Source organism: Neomonachus schauinslandi, chromosome 8 (genome assembly GCF_002201575.2).
Source record: "Neomonachus schauinslandi chromosome 8, ASM220157v2, whole genome shotgun sequence".
NCBI classification, from domain to species: domain Eukaryota; kingdom Metazoa; phylum Chordata; class Mammalia; order Carnivora; family Phocidae; genus Neomonachus; species Neomonachus schauinslandi.
The window spans coordinates 142,274,817-142,289,939 of NC_058410.1; the positions used below are offsets into that span (position 1 = coordinate 142,274,817).

A 15,123-nucleotide genomic window follows, 5' to 3' on the forward strand; every position below is an offset into this window, starting at 1 on the left:
ACTAAGCCGGCCCTCAGAACCATGTCCATTCACCTTCTCCATAACCAGCACAACACTGATGTACCCACTGGCTGGATGCAACTGGACATTCGTTTCACTTGTACAATACAACTGAGATAATGTCAAGATATCACACAGACAAAAGCAAAGTTTTTTTTGTTTCTTTTTTTTTTTAAGCTGAGTGCTCTTTAGAGATCTCAGCTCCTTGGAGATGCTGGGGGGCCATGTGGCTCAAACCCGCTCCTGTCCTCAGTCAGTATCCCGTCCTTCCAGTGCCTTCCTACACCAGCTGCAGGGGCCTCCCTGGTGTCTCAGGCTCCTCTCTCCCATCACTTCCACGGACTCTTTGCCCTGAAAGTCAGCAACTGTGGACCCAGAGGGGACACTGGTCCCAATGTATCATTTTACAGATGAGGGAACCGAGCCCTAAAAGGCCAAGTAATTGCTCAAAGTTATACGAATAATTAGCAATAAGAGATCCACCAATAATTAATTTAAATGTATTTATCTCAACAGACACACATACCAGATTACACTGTGCCAGGCTCCATTCCAAGGACTTTAAAATGATCACTTCATCTAAGCTTCTAACAACTCCATGCAATAGGTCCTATTAGAACCCAAGGCTCCTACTTCCCAGGCTGGTGTCCTTTCCAAAACACCACATGGCTTCTCTTCTGCTATTACCCTTCTCTGTACTCAAGCTCAGGATCAAAGCAAATCAACAAGGCAGAGAGGGTTATCCCCATAGAATGGCTTAGGAAACGAGGTCTCCAATACCTCCTTTATTAGTAAATCTAATGGGAGCTCTTCAGTGTTTGCCATGATCTCTGCAACCCCTGGCTCCTTCATGACATCTTCCTACTTGGAAGTTTCTCTTTCCTTCCCTCAATCCACGCCCTCCTCCTGATGTCCTGCCTCTCTGGCAAGACCACTCAGCCAGCTCTGGAGGCTCCTTCTGGTCTTCCAGCTCCTAATGTAATGACGTCTCCAGAGCTCCTCTTCAGGCCTCTCCCAAGCTCACGACTGCCCTCCGTGGAAGGTCCCAGGTGTGCCCTCAGGCTTCAGTCATCACCTCTCTGGTGACGACTCCTGATCCTTTATCTTCAGCCCACCGCTCATCTAACTTTTAGTTCCATGTGCGCATCGATCTCAGAGTCCTGAGATTCTGCCAGTAGCCACTCATCAAATCCTAATGATCCCAGCCCCCTGATACCGCTTCAGTCTGGTTCCTTCTCTCCATCCTTGCAACCACTCCCTCTAGTCCTAATGGATCTTCTTGTCTCCAGTTGACTCCATATTATTTTCTCAAAGACTAATCTCATAATTTCATTTTCCTGCTTAAAATCACTCAGAGATTCTCTACACTTACCCGATAAAGCACAAATTCCTTAGCACAGATTACAGATCTTTTGAAATCTTGCCCTGCTTCCCACTCCAGATTCATACCTTGCCCTTCCCTCTCACGCACATGATCAGCTCCAGCCAGACTGACCTCCTGACTGCTCTCCCAAAATGTCACAGCACCCCTGTACTTTCATTCTCTTGCACGGGGCAGGAAACGCTGAGCACAGTGCCCAGCGCTCGGTGAGTACTCACTGAACAGAATTATCATTATCGTTATTACAGGTCGCTGCCCTGACCTACACAACACACCAACCCCACTTCAGCTTGTTCTATCCCAGCACCGCCACCTCTGGAAAGGATTCCTGGCCCTTCGGAAAGGTCAGGCGCCTCCCATCGCTCCTGTCACAGCACTTCCCGTAGTATATGAAGACCAGCTATTCACCCGTCCCTCGCACTGGCTGCCCTACAGATCACTGAAGAACAGACAAAGTTCATGTTTTCATTGCTGGTGGGGAGCACCGTGTCTAGCGCAGGAGAGAAGCTTGAAGATGCGCCTGGAGGGGACGAGTAAACCTTAACGTTGCCACTAGTCTATTCGACAGCATGGTTTTGTACTTTTCTCCAGCTGTATTGTTCTCACAGTTACCTGTCCTGGAAGCAGCGGTCGGAGACGCAGGTTGCTCTGGTGGGGTGGGCTCAGTGGGGACAAGGCTAGTGGGAGGGGTCAGGGCACCATGCTCTGGGCTCCACGCAGGGACTGTGGGAAGTGGGCTCTTCTCTGTGGAGGCTGGGCTGAACGCCACTCTGGCTGGAGGAGGATGACGGGAAGATATTAAAACCTAGGAGATCAGTCACAAAGACAAACTGTTAGGAAAGAAAAAAACAAAAAATGGTTGACCTCGTCAAGCAACACAATGTCACTGAGCTTTTACATAAATGAGATTCAATGGCATTCAAAATACCATGTTTAATATCACAAAATGTTAGAACTCTAGACCATGTTTTTTTTTTATGATTTATTAATTTATGAGAGAGACAGCAAGTGTGCACGCATGTGCTTGTGAGTTGGGGGGGGGGAGGAGGGAGAGAGAATCTCAAGTAGATTCCCCGCTGAGCAGGGAGCCTGAAGTGGGGCTCGGTCCCAGGACCCTCAGATCACAACCTGAGCTGAAACCAAGAGTTGGATGCTTAACTGGCTGAGCCACCCAGGCACCCCTAGACCATCTCTTTCAAATATTCTCTCTGCTACCTATTAAAAAAATATAAGAAAACTATAGGTTGGACAGTTATTATAAGTGAACACACACATGCAAGATGAAAAGAAAGAAAATAACTGTAGTGGGTCTCTGAACTAGTCAATAAGGCAAAAACAGAAGACAGATAATTCAACAGCCAGGCTTCTAGAGTAAACAATCTTTAATTATAACAACTATTGTGTATAAAGTAACCAGAAGTTACAGTTCTAGGTAGCCAACTAAAGTTTTTTGTTTTTTTTTTTAAGATTTATTTATTTGAGTGGGGGAGGGGAAGAGGCAGAGGGAGAGAAGCAGATCCAACTAAGCAGGAAACCCGACATGGAGCTCGATCCCACGACCCCAAGATCATGACCTGAGCCGAGATCAAGAGTCCAATGCTTAACTGACTGAGCCACCCAGGCGTCCCAGCCAACTTCAAGTTTTTAAATTATATACAATGTGCCAGAGAGGAAAGTTTCATCGTATAATAATAAAATGCTCTTCTGGGCCTCATCTGCCAGTGACTGTAGGGACCACGTAAGTAAAAGTGAGGCTAAGAACACAGGAGACCCACGGGGGAAGGTGCAGTGAGAAATCCACAGAAAGAAAAGCTCTAACTCCGATGTAACCCAGGGAAGGGGCTGCAGGTGTTTATAGAAATCGCACATTGGTATCTGCTGCAGTTAAGAAAAGTGAGGACACAGCAGATGTTCTGTGATTGAACACCTGATAGCTGACATCACTGCTAATTTTCACTGAATACCAGATATTTCAGTTCATAAACTGCCAGGTATTACTAGACAACTGGTAAAACCTTCAACAAATTTCAGGAACCAAGGCAAAAAGAAGATGAACCATAAATTTTTGAATATATTCATCAGACGAAGACAAATCAAATGATAACCGTTTTAAAAACCAGGCAGTGAGGGGCACCTGGGTGGCTTGGTCGGTTAAGCATCTGCCTTTGGCTCAGGTCGTGATCCTGGGGCCTTGGGATCAAGTCCTGCTTCGGGCTTCCTACTCAGTGGGGAGCCTGCTTCTCTCTCTCCTCCCTGCTCCTTCTCTCTCTCAAATAAATAAATAAATAAATAAAATCTTAAAAAAAAAAAAACAAAACAGGAGGGGGAGGAGGAGGATGGTGGAGGAGTAGGCCACCTAAATTTCGTCTGGTCCCAGGAATTCAGCTAGATCGGGATCAAACCATTCTGAACTCCTATAAACTCAACAGGAAATCGAAGAAAAGAATAGCAACAACTCTCTGAACAGAAAAGCGATCACTTTCTGGACAGTAGGTCGTGCGGAGAAGTGAATCTGAGGCGATATTCGGGAGGATAGACGGCGGGGGAGGGGCCTCCGTCAGCCGCTTCTGGCAAGTGATAGAGCCGCGGAGCACAAAATCGGAACTTTTAGAAGTCGGCTCCGCTGAGGGATGTCACTCCGGTGGCTAAACGGGGAGTGGAACCCTCCGGGACAGTGTGGTCTCAGGACCCTCGGGGTCACAGGAAGACCGGGGGTGCCTGAGTGTGGCAGAGCTCCCAGGTATCGGAGCAGGGAAGCCGGCTGCAGAGGCGGAGCCCAGGCGCGGGCTCTCAGCTCGGGGTTGCCATAAACCGTGATCCGCGGCACAGTCGGGCCCCTGCTCCTCCAGCAGCGACCCAACAAGCGGCAGATCCGGGGAGACTCCCCTTCCTCCCCGGAGAAGAGTGGCGCGGGAGGGCACCGCAGGGATCTGCTGGGTTTGAAGACTCCACACCGGGTTGGGTGCCAGAGACAGAAGTGCTCAGTCACAGGCTGGGTGAACATGGAGTGCGGCCGGAGACCAGGGAGACAGGAATGATTGACTGCTTTTCTCTGGGGGCGCACTGAGGAGTGGGGCCCCGAGTTCTCGGCTCCTCTGGGGCGGAGATTGGGAGGCCGCCGTTTTCAGTCTCCTCCTCCAAAGCTGCACGAAAGCTTGCAGGGAACAAAAGCTCCCGAGAGCAAACCTGAGCAGATTACTTAGCCCGGACCGGCAAGGGTGGGGCAATTCCGCCTCCGGCAAAGACATTTGGGAACCACGGCAACAGGCCCCTCCCCCAGAAGATCAGCAAGAACAGCCAGCCAAGACCAAGTTTACCGATCAATGAGAACGGCAGAACTCCAGCGCTAGGGGAATACTGCACATAGAATTCATGGCTTTTTTCCCCATGATTCTTTAGTCGTTCAAAGATAATTTAAAAAAATTTTTTTTTTCCTATTTTTTAGTTCAATTTTTCTTCTTTCCTTTTTCAACCAATATTTTATCAATTCTTTAAAATCTTTTTTAATTTTTATCTTTACAGTCATCTTCCATCACTTCATCATACTTACCCTTATTTTTGTATATATACAAGTTTTTCTTTTTTAAAAAGTTCTGGAGGCAATTTCTTCTAACAGACCAAAATACACCCAAAATCTAGTGTGTGGCTCTGTTCTATTCACCAGCCTGATCATATTCATTTTTTGTTTGTTTCCCTTTCTTTTCCCCCCGGTTTTGGGTCTCTTCTGATTTGGTTAGTGTATATTTTTCTGGGGTCATTTTTACCCTTTTAGCATTTTGTTCTCTCATTCATCTATTCTCCTCTGGACAAAATGATAAGATGGAAAAAATCACCTCAAAAAAAAGAACAAGAAGCAGTACCGGCTGCCAGGGACCTAATCAATACAGACATTAGTAAGATGTAGGAACTAGAGTTCAGAATGACAATTATAAAGATACTAGCTGGGCTTGAAAAAAGCATAGAATATACTAGAGAATCCCTTTCTGGAGAAATAAAAGAACTAAAATCTAACCGAGTCGAAATCAAAAAGGCTATTAATGAGGTGCAATCAAAAATGGAGGCTCTAACTGCTAAGATAAATGAGGCAGAAGAGAGAATTAGTGATATAGAAGACCAAAAGATGGAGAATAAAGAAGCTGAGAAAAAGAGAAACAACTACTGCATCACGAGGGCAGAATTCACGAGATAAGTGATACCATAAAGCGAAACAACACTAGAATAACTGGGATCCCAGAAGAAGAAGAAAGAGAGAGAGGCGCAGAAGGTGTATTGGAACAAATTATAGCAGAGAACTTCCCTAATTTGGGGAAGGAAAAAAGCATCAAAATCCAGGAGGCATGGAGAACCCCCCTCAAAATCAATAAAAATAGGTCAACACTCCGACATCTAATAGTAAAACTCACAAGTCTCAGACAAAGAGAAAATCCTGAAAGCAGCTCGGGACAAGAGGTCTGTAACCTACAACAGTAGAAACATTAGATTGGCAGCAGACCTATCCATTCACAGAGACCTGGCAGGCCAGAAAGGACTGGCATGATATATTCAGCACACTAAATGAGAAAAATACGCAGCCAAGAATACTATATCCAGCTAGGCTGTCACTGAAAATAGAAGGAGAGATAAAGGGGGCCTGGGTGGCTCAGTCGGTTTAGCATCTGCCTTCCGCTCAGGTCATGATCCCAGAGTCCTGGGATCGAGCCCCACATCGGGCTCCCTGCTCAGCGGGGAGCCTGCTTCTCCCCCTGCTCATGCTCTCTCTCTCTCTGTATCTCTGTGTCTCGAATGAATAAATAAAAAAACTTTTTAAAAAAAGATCAACTGGGAAATAAAGGCTTTAAATGACACTGGACCAGATGGACTTCACAGACATATTCAGAACATTCCATCCCAAAGCAACAGAATACACATTCTTCTCTAGTGCCCATGGAACATTCTCCAGAATAGATTACATCCTGGGTCACAAATCAGGTCTCAACTAGTACCAGAAGATTGGGATCATTCCCCACATATTTTCAGCCCACAATGCTTTGAAACTAGAACTCAAATCACGAGAGGAAAGTTGGAAAGAACTCAAATATATGGAGGCTAAAGAGCATCCTACTAAAGAATGAATGGGTCAACCAGGAAATTAGAGAAGAATTTAAAAAATTCACGGAAACAAATGAAAATGAAAACAGAACTGTTCAAAATCTTTGGGATGCAGCAAAGGAGGTCCTATGAGGAAAGTATACAGCAATACAAGCCTTTCTCAAAACACAAGAAAGGTCTCAAATACACAACCTAACCCTACACCTAAAGGAGCTGGAGAAAGAACAGCAAAAAAAAAGCCTAACCTAGCAGGAGAAGAGAAATAATGAAGATCAGAGCAGAAATCAATGAAATAGAAACCAAAAGAACAGTAGAACAGATCAATGAAACTAGGAGCTGGTTCTTTGAAAGAATAAATAAGATTGATAAACCCCTGGCCAGACTGATCAAAAAGAAAAGAGAGGGCGCCTGGGTGGCTCAGTTGGTTGGGCGACTGCCTTCGGCTCAGGTCATGATCCTGGAGTCCCGGGATCGAGTCCCGCATCGGGCTCCCCCTGCTCGGCAGGGAGTCTGCTTCTCCCTCTGACCCTCCTCCCTCTCATGCTCTCTGTCTCTCATTCTCTCTGTCTCAAATAAATAAATAAAATCTTTAAAAAAAAAAAAAAGAGAGAAAGGACCCAAATAAATAAATCATGAATGAAAGAGGAGAGATCACAACCAACACGAAAGAAATACAATTATAAGAACGTATTCTGAGCAACTATATGCCAGCAAATTAGATAATCTGGAAGAAATGGATGCATTCCTAGAGACATAGAAACTACCAAAACTGAACCAGGAAGAAATAGAAAACCTGAAAAGACCCATAACCAGTAAGGAAATTGAAGCAGTCATCAAAAATCTCCCAACAAACAAGAGCCCAGGGCCAGATGGCTTCCCAGGGGAATTCTACCAAACATTTAAAGAAGAATTAATACCTATTCTGAAGCCGTTTCAAAGAACAGAAATGGAAGGAAAACCTCCAAACTCACTTTATGAGGCCAGCATTACCTTGGTCCCCAAACCAGACAAAGACCCCATCAAAAAAGAGAATACAAACCAATATCCCTGATGAACATGGATGCAAAAATTCTCACCAAAATACTAGCCAATAGGATCCAACAGTACATTAAAAGGATTATTCACCACGACCAAGTGGGATTTATTCCTGGGCTGCAAGGCTGGTTCAACATCCGCAAATCAATCAATGTGATACAATACATTAATGAAAGAAAGAACAAGAATCATATGATCCTCTCAATAGATGCCAAAAAAGCATTTGACAAAGTACAGCATCCTTTCTTGATTAAAACTCTCCACAGTGTAGGGATAGAGGGTACATACCTCAGTATCATAAAAGCCATCTATGAAAAACCCACAGCGGATATCATACTCAATCGGAAAAACTGAGAGCTTTTCCCCTAAGGTCAGGAACGCGGCAGGGATGTCCACTATCACCACTGCTATTCAACATAGTACTAGAAGTCCTAGCCTCAGCAATCAGACAACAAAAAGAAAGAAAAGGCATCCAAATCGGCAAAGAAGAAGTGAAACTCTCACTTTTTGCAGATGATATGATACTTTATGTGGAAAACCCAAAAGACTCCACCCCAAAACTGCTAGAACTCATACAGGAATTCAGTAAAGTGGCAGGATATAAAATCAATGCACAGAAATCAGTTGCATTTCTATACAACAACAAGACAGAAGAAAGAGAAATTAAGGAGTCGATCCCACTTAAAATTGCACCCAAAACCATAAGATACCTAGGCATAAATCTAACCAAAGACGCAAAGAATCTGTACTCAGAAAACTATAAAATATTAATGAAAGAAATTGAGGAAGACACAAAGAAATGGAAAAACGTTCCATGCTCATGGATTGGAAGACCAAATATTGTGAAGGTGTCAATGCTACCTAGAACAATCTACACATTCAATGCAATCCCCATCAAAATACCATCCACTTTTTTCAAAGAAATGGAACAAATCATCCTAAAATTTGTATGGAACCAGAAAAGACCCCGAATAGCCAGACGAATGTTGAAAAAGAAAAGCAAAGCTGGTGGCATCACCATTCCGGACTTCCAGCTCTCTTCCAAAGCTGTCATCATCAAGACAGTATGGTACTGGCACAAAAACAGACACACAGATCAATGGAACAGAATAGAGAGCCCAGAAATGGACCCTCAACTCTATGGTCAACTCATCTTTGACAAAGCAGGAAAGAATGTCCAATGGAAAAAAGACAGTCTCTTCAACAAATGGTGTTGGGAAAATTGGACAGCCACATGCAGAAGAATGAAACTGGACCATTTCCTTACACCACACAGAAAAGTGGATTCAAAATGGATGAAAGACCTAAATGTGACACAAGAATCCATCAAAATCCCTGAGGAGAATACAGGCAGCAACCTCTTCGACTTCAGCCACAGCAATTTCTTCCTAGAAACATCACCAAAGGCAAGGGAAGCAAGGGCAAAAATGAACTATTGGGACTTCATCAAGATAAAAAGCTTTTGCACAACAAAGGAAACAGTCAACAAAACCAAAAGACAACCGACAGAATGGGAGAAGATATTTGCAAATGACATATCAGATAAAGGGCTAGTATCCAAAATCTATAAAGAACTTAACAAACTCAACACCCAAAGAACAAATGATCCAAACAAGAAATGGGCAGAAGACATGAACAGACATTTTTCCAAAGAAGACATCTAAATGGCCAACAGACACATGAAAAAGTGCCCAACGTCGCTTGGCATCAGGGAAATCCAAATCAAAACCTCAAAGAGATACCACCTCACACCAGTCAGAATGGCGAGAATTAACAAGTCAGAAAACAACAGATGTTGGCGAGGATGCGGAGAAAGGGGAACCCTCCTACACTGTTGGTGGGAATGCAAGCTGGTGCAGCCACTCTGTAAAACAGTATGGAGGTTCTTCAAAAAGTTGAAAATAGGGGCCCTGGGTGGCTCAGTCAATAAGTGCCTGCCTTTGGCTCAGGTCTTGATCCCAGGGTCCTGGAATCGAGCCCCACATCGGGCTCCCTGCTCAGTGGGGAGCCTGCTTTTCCCTCTCCCTGCTCCCCCCCTTTGCTCCTATTCTCTATCGCTATCTCTTTCTCTTAAATAAATAAATACAATCTTTAAAAAAAAAAAAGTTGAAAATAGAGCTACCCTACAATCCAGCAATTGCACTACTGGGTATTTACCCCAAAGATACAAATGTAGTGATCCAAAGGGGCACGTGCACCCCAATGTTTATAGCAGCAATGTCCACAATAGCCAAACTATGGAAACAGCCTAGATGTCCATCAACAGATGAATGGATAAAGAAGATGTGGTATATATATACAATGGAATATTATGCAGCCATCAAAAAAAAAATGAAATCTTGCTGTTTGCAATGACTTGGTTGGAACTAGAGGATATTATGCTAAGCAAAATAAGTCAATCAGAGAAAGACAAGTATCATATGATCTCACTGATATGAGCAATTTGAGAAGATCGACGATCATAGGGCAAGGGAGGGAAAAATGAAACAAGAGAAAACCAGAGAGGGAGACAAACCATAAGAGACTCTTAATCTCAGGAAACAAACTGAGGGTTGCTGGAGTGGAGGGGGTTGGGAGGGATGGGGGCGCTGGGTGACAGACATTGGGGAGGGTATATACTATCGTGAACTCTGTGAATTGTGTAAGACTGATGAATCACAGACCTGTACCCCTGAAACAAATAATGCATTATATGTTAAAAAGAAAAACAGGTAGTGGGTTATAGAAAAAGAATATTAATTTTCCTTATACCCGTCTAGCTTTTTGGGTGAGACCACCACTCCCCATAATAAAAAGGCAGATTAACAGAAGAAAAACAAATTTAATTATGTATGTACAGGTATCCCATAAGGATAGGAGATGCAAAGAGATGACCAAAACAGAAGATTTAATACATTTTAGACAAAGAAATAATAGATTTGTGAAGAACTGACAAGACAAAGGGGTTTGGACTTGGGGGCAGTTAACGGTAAAGAAGGAACAGGGTTTGTGTATATTATCTTCTTGAATACAGTCTTCTCTCCTAAATGCCCTCCTGGCACAGGGAGGTGGGTCAGATTGTCCTTCCTACACCGTTGTTTCCTAGGTACCATTAATTCAAAATAATCAATATGCCAAAGTGCCATGTTTGGGGATGACATTCTGAACCCCATACAGGGTCGACCACAATTTTAAGACGCTTGGTTTCTTTGAGGTTTCAGATAACAAGGTTTGTAAAGTGAGTGCTAATATAAAAGACTGTTCATCCCATCTGTGCTGAGAATAGTAGGAAGTTCAGAATCCCTGCAAACCAGAGCTCCGGAACAGGTGTTCCCAGCATACTATCGTGGTGCCTCTGTAGAGAATAGAAACCTGAGTAAGGGAGAAGGGCCCACAGTGGCCCCCTAACCCCCTGGCTTGAATACAGACAGGCTCTAAGGTGACGCACCTCAAAATATCCATAACCCCAGGTGATCAATGGGCTACTAACACCTGAACACAGGTCCCAAAAAGGGAAAACTGCATACGTCCCCACACCTCCTCACCTTCCCCCCCCCCCACCAATTCCCCCTTAACCAAAGCCCCCCACCACCGCCTCCTGGCAGCCCTCTCTGCTTTGCTGTCCTGCCCACAGCTCCCTTGCAGTGTTCAATAAACTTCTATCTCCTCTGTTCTGCCCTGGGTGAATTCTTACCCACGCCGCTGGCCTCCACCTGACCAGCTTGCCCCACATTTGGCGGCCCCTCCCATCCGATCAAGAGACCCCACAGCCTCTGAAGATTCCACAAGATAAACCAGACTTTTTAGTTGTAGAGAGTCTTGAAAAATTACTACCAAGTTGAAATAAAGAATGGAGTCCATAGACAGTGGTGGGAAACATTAAGGCGCCACTTGAAGGGTTCACAGCCTCCACCAGGTCACGGCTGAGGGGACGACTCCACTCCTGCCTCCTCTCCAGACCGTTTCCTTTCCCACCACGGCGCCTCTCGAGGCTGGAAGGGCATGCCAGTTCCTCACTCACTCTTGGGCCCTGTGTCCATGGCCTCCACAGAGAGCTCCTGGCTAAGTTGTCAGCATGCAGGTCCTCCTTGACATACCCCACCCAAAGAAAATGGATCCTCCATGGAAGCAATGGGCACCCCCCGCTCCCCATTTCGACCTTCAATTTACATCTGGCTTGGTCAGCAAGAGTCTCAAATGCCTTGTTTCTTTTTTTCTATTCTTAATTACTGTGAAACACCTTCTTGTAGGTGCATCTCTCTGGTCTTGCGCACTTGAAAACAAAACTGCAGGAAACATCGTTTATCCTCTACGAATTTAATCTGGATGTGTTTCAAATTTCTTGAATTTGTCCTGTTCAGTCGCACTATTTTATGAATAATGCTGTTATGCGTCCTTGTATGTACAAATGCTTTCGTTCCTTTTGGGTAAAGACTTAGAGGTTGAGTGGCTGGGTCATATGATAACTCTATGTTTATCTTTTTTTTTTTTAAGGTTTTTGTCTTGTCTTGTTTTGTTTTTAAAGATTTTATTTATTTATTTGACAGGGAGAGACACAACAAGAGAGGGAACACAAGCAGGGGGAGAGGGAGAAGCAGGGAGCCTGATGTGGGGCTCGATCCCAGGACCCTGGGATCATGACCTGAGCTGAAGGCAGACGCTTAACTGACTGAGCCACCCAGGCGCCCCTTGTTTTGTTTTTTTTAGAGACAAACAGCGCAGGTGTGCCAGCAGGGGTTGGGGAGGGGCAAAGGGCGAGGGAATCAGGATCCTAAGCAGACTCCATGCTCAGCACAGAGTGATCTCACAGGTCGTGATCTCAGGACCTGAGCAGAAATCAAGAGTTGGACATTCAACCAACTGAGCCACCAGGGTGCCCCACTATGTTTATCTTCTTGAGGAACTGCTGGGCTGTTTTCCAAGTGCCTAAACCATTTTATTGTCCCACCAGCAGTGCCTGAGGGTTCTCATTTCTCCATCCTTACTAATACTTGTTCTCTTTCTTTTAAATTCTAGCTACCCAGAGGAAGTGGTATCTCACCATGGCTTTGATTTGCATGTCCCTAAAGATGAATGCTATTAAGTTAATTATATAAGGAAGCGATTCTACCAAAGACAAAGAGAGATGCTGGAGGTGGGGGGCCAGTTATGAGAGGTTTCTGTGAAGAACACAGAAAATAAAGGTAAGGTTGTTATACATACAGGTTTCAGTCCCTGCCTTGTCCAGCAATTAAGAGTTTGTACTGATTTGGAATCATCCTCTTCCTAGTTCAGAGGAGGAGAGGCTTACAAATGGAGATTTCCCTTATAAATGTAAAGTTCCCTTATAAAAGGATAAATTGCTTTTAAGAGCTTCTCTTGTTAGTGTCTTGTCTCAAAAATAAGCAGTTCAAGTCATCCTTACGCCAAAAGGGCATATTTTGGGGTCACATATTCTGATACCCTTCAATCCATTTTGAGTCAATTTATGGGGCGTAAGGTAGGGATCTAAATTCAGTTTTTGTATGGAAATATCCAGTTGTCCCAGTACCGTTTATTGAAAAGACTATTCTTTTCCCCATGGGATTCTCATGGCACCTTTATTAAATACAATTGTACTATTTTAAATACTTTTTTGGTGAGAGAAGAAATCTCTGTTTTTGTCATTAATTCCAAACTTTCTACTTTGGCAGAATAAAATTATATTTCTTATGCTGCAGATCTAATGTTTATCAACACTAATTCAAGGATTATCTACAACTCAGTTCAGTTAAAAAAAATTAAGTTGAATGTAGGGCAAAATTTGTATTTCAGTGGAAAATGAAATACTGTCTATAGGCTTTCCCAGTTCTCTGATTCTAGACTTTCTTGTATTTGAGCTATTTTACAACTCTGTCAATTGTAGGTAACTGATAATGATGAAGGAGCAGAAGGCTCGCTGAGGACAAAGCAGCAGCTGACCCCCTACACCCCCCATGTGGTATGTGTGACATTCCTCAGGCACTCCCGGCTGCCCTAAAGGAAAAACGAATGGTTAACTGATAAGATCACAGTCCTGCAGGACAGGAGTCTCCCTCAGTTTACAAATGTCCTAGTGATTTACAAGGAAGCTTTCTCATCAATAGCCTAACTTCCAGAGACCCATAACTCGGTTCCTGAAGCCCTAACATCACCCTCCCCTCCAAAAAATTAAGGGAGGCTGAGACGGAAGGAAATGCAAATAAAATTGAATTTCTTCTAAACCTGAAGCCCACTGACAAGGACGTGTGATAGGAGGAATGTAACATTCCTCCAGGAAACCCCCATCTGTCTTCCTGTTAGTGCTTCATTAGAGGGGAAAACAGCCTTGGCTTGAGGATAACCAGGCCTCCAGTACCCGGAGAGTCTTTAGCATACGACAGTCCTTCTGGACTCTCACCTCCGCAGCTCCCAAGTATAAAGTCAACCACACCTCACAAACCGGAGCAGCTCTTTCTGCCCACAGGTCCTGTCCCCGGGGTTTAATAAAACCACCTTTTTGCACCAGAGACGTCTCAAGAACTCTTTCTTGGTCGTCGGCTCCGGACCTCACATGGCCGAACCTCACTTATATTCTAAAACTTCATCAACTCCATCTGGGGCCTGTGGGTTTTCTTTGGAAAAGTGTGCTGTGCCTCTGGGCCTGCTCCCGGGAGACCGGAGATCCTGGGAGAGGCATCGCGAGGGAGAAGTGCTAAGTCATCATGAGATGACTGGCTCGAGGGTGGAAGCCCTGTTCTTTACCCCCTGGGCTCCTGAAGGCACAGCAGAGGAACAGGACGTTCCGTTCCCTGGAAGGCTCTGGGAGCTCTCTTCCCAGGCGCCCAGCCTCCAGCCCACACAGCCCCTCCCAGCCACCTCCCAGCCCCGAGCAGCCAGGCCCACCTCTCTTCCAGAGCCGGCGCTGGGTCGCTCCTGGCGCTGAAAGGCCTCCTTTCCCAACGCCTCTCCCCAAGGTGGAACTGTCACCGAGGATGGCAACGAGCCGCTCTCCGGAGACTGCTGTGGGGCCGCGGCCCACGGGGGCGCGTTCAGCGGATGCAGCGCAGGGCGGTCCTGCTTCTCGGCGGCCCCTGGAAGGCCGCCTCCGGCAGAGGGGCTGCCGCCGGCCTGGCCGCCGGGGCGCGGGCCCCAGGCCGTGTGCTCGGCGCTCCCTCTGGGCCCCGGCTTGCCGAGGGGCCGCTCGGGGGCTCGCTCGGGTTCCCCGTAGTCGTCCGAGTACTCCGGCGTCTCCTCTGGGCCCCGCTCTTGGCCTAGGAAGGGCAAGTCCTTCCTGATCTCCTCCGGCGCGTCGCCCCAGAGTCCCGAGGGCGCCCCCCTGTTGAGCAGCATCGCCCCGCGGTCCAGCAGCCGCGCCGGCCTGCGCACAAAGGTGAGGAAGGACCCGATGGAGCCCACGGTCTTGGGCTCACAGCTCTCGGAGCGCGGGCAGCTCACCAGGTAGCAGCGGCCCTCGAACCACCAGGCCAGGTCGCAGCCGGCCAGCTCACAGCACGCGGCCGTGCAGTCCACGGCGGGGGTGCCCGGAGGCCCCCGCGCGATCCTGGTGGTTGCCAGGTCCGGCGAAATGACGGCATTGGCGAACGTCCTCCCCTCGCGGCACGGGCCACAGGCACAACCTGCGAACAACGCGGTCTCGGATG

At 46.0% G+C, this 15,123-nt stretch overlaps 1 protein-coding gene across 3 annotated transcripts in view; it reads right to left on the reverse strand.

Annotated features, from left to right (window-relative positions):
- Positions 1-15,123, reverse strand: part of KIAA0319 (KIAA0319 ortholog) — a 66,588-nt gene that overhangs the window by 47,661 nt on the left and 3,804 nt on the right. For all 3 annotated transcript variants that reach the window (XM_044917259.1, XM_044917260.1, XM_044917258.1), the window contains exons 2-3: positions 14,366-15,099; positions 1,994-2,186 (exon numbers count right to left, since the gene is read on the reverse strand). In XM_044917259.1, coding sequence (XP_044773194.1) covers positions 1,994-2,186; positions 14,366-15,099 — 927 coding nt within the window. The remainder of the gene's footprint in view (positions 1-1,993; positions 2,187-14,365; positions 15,100-15,123) is intronic.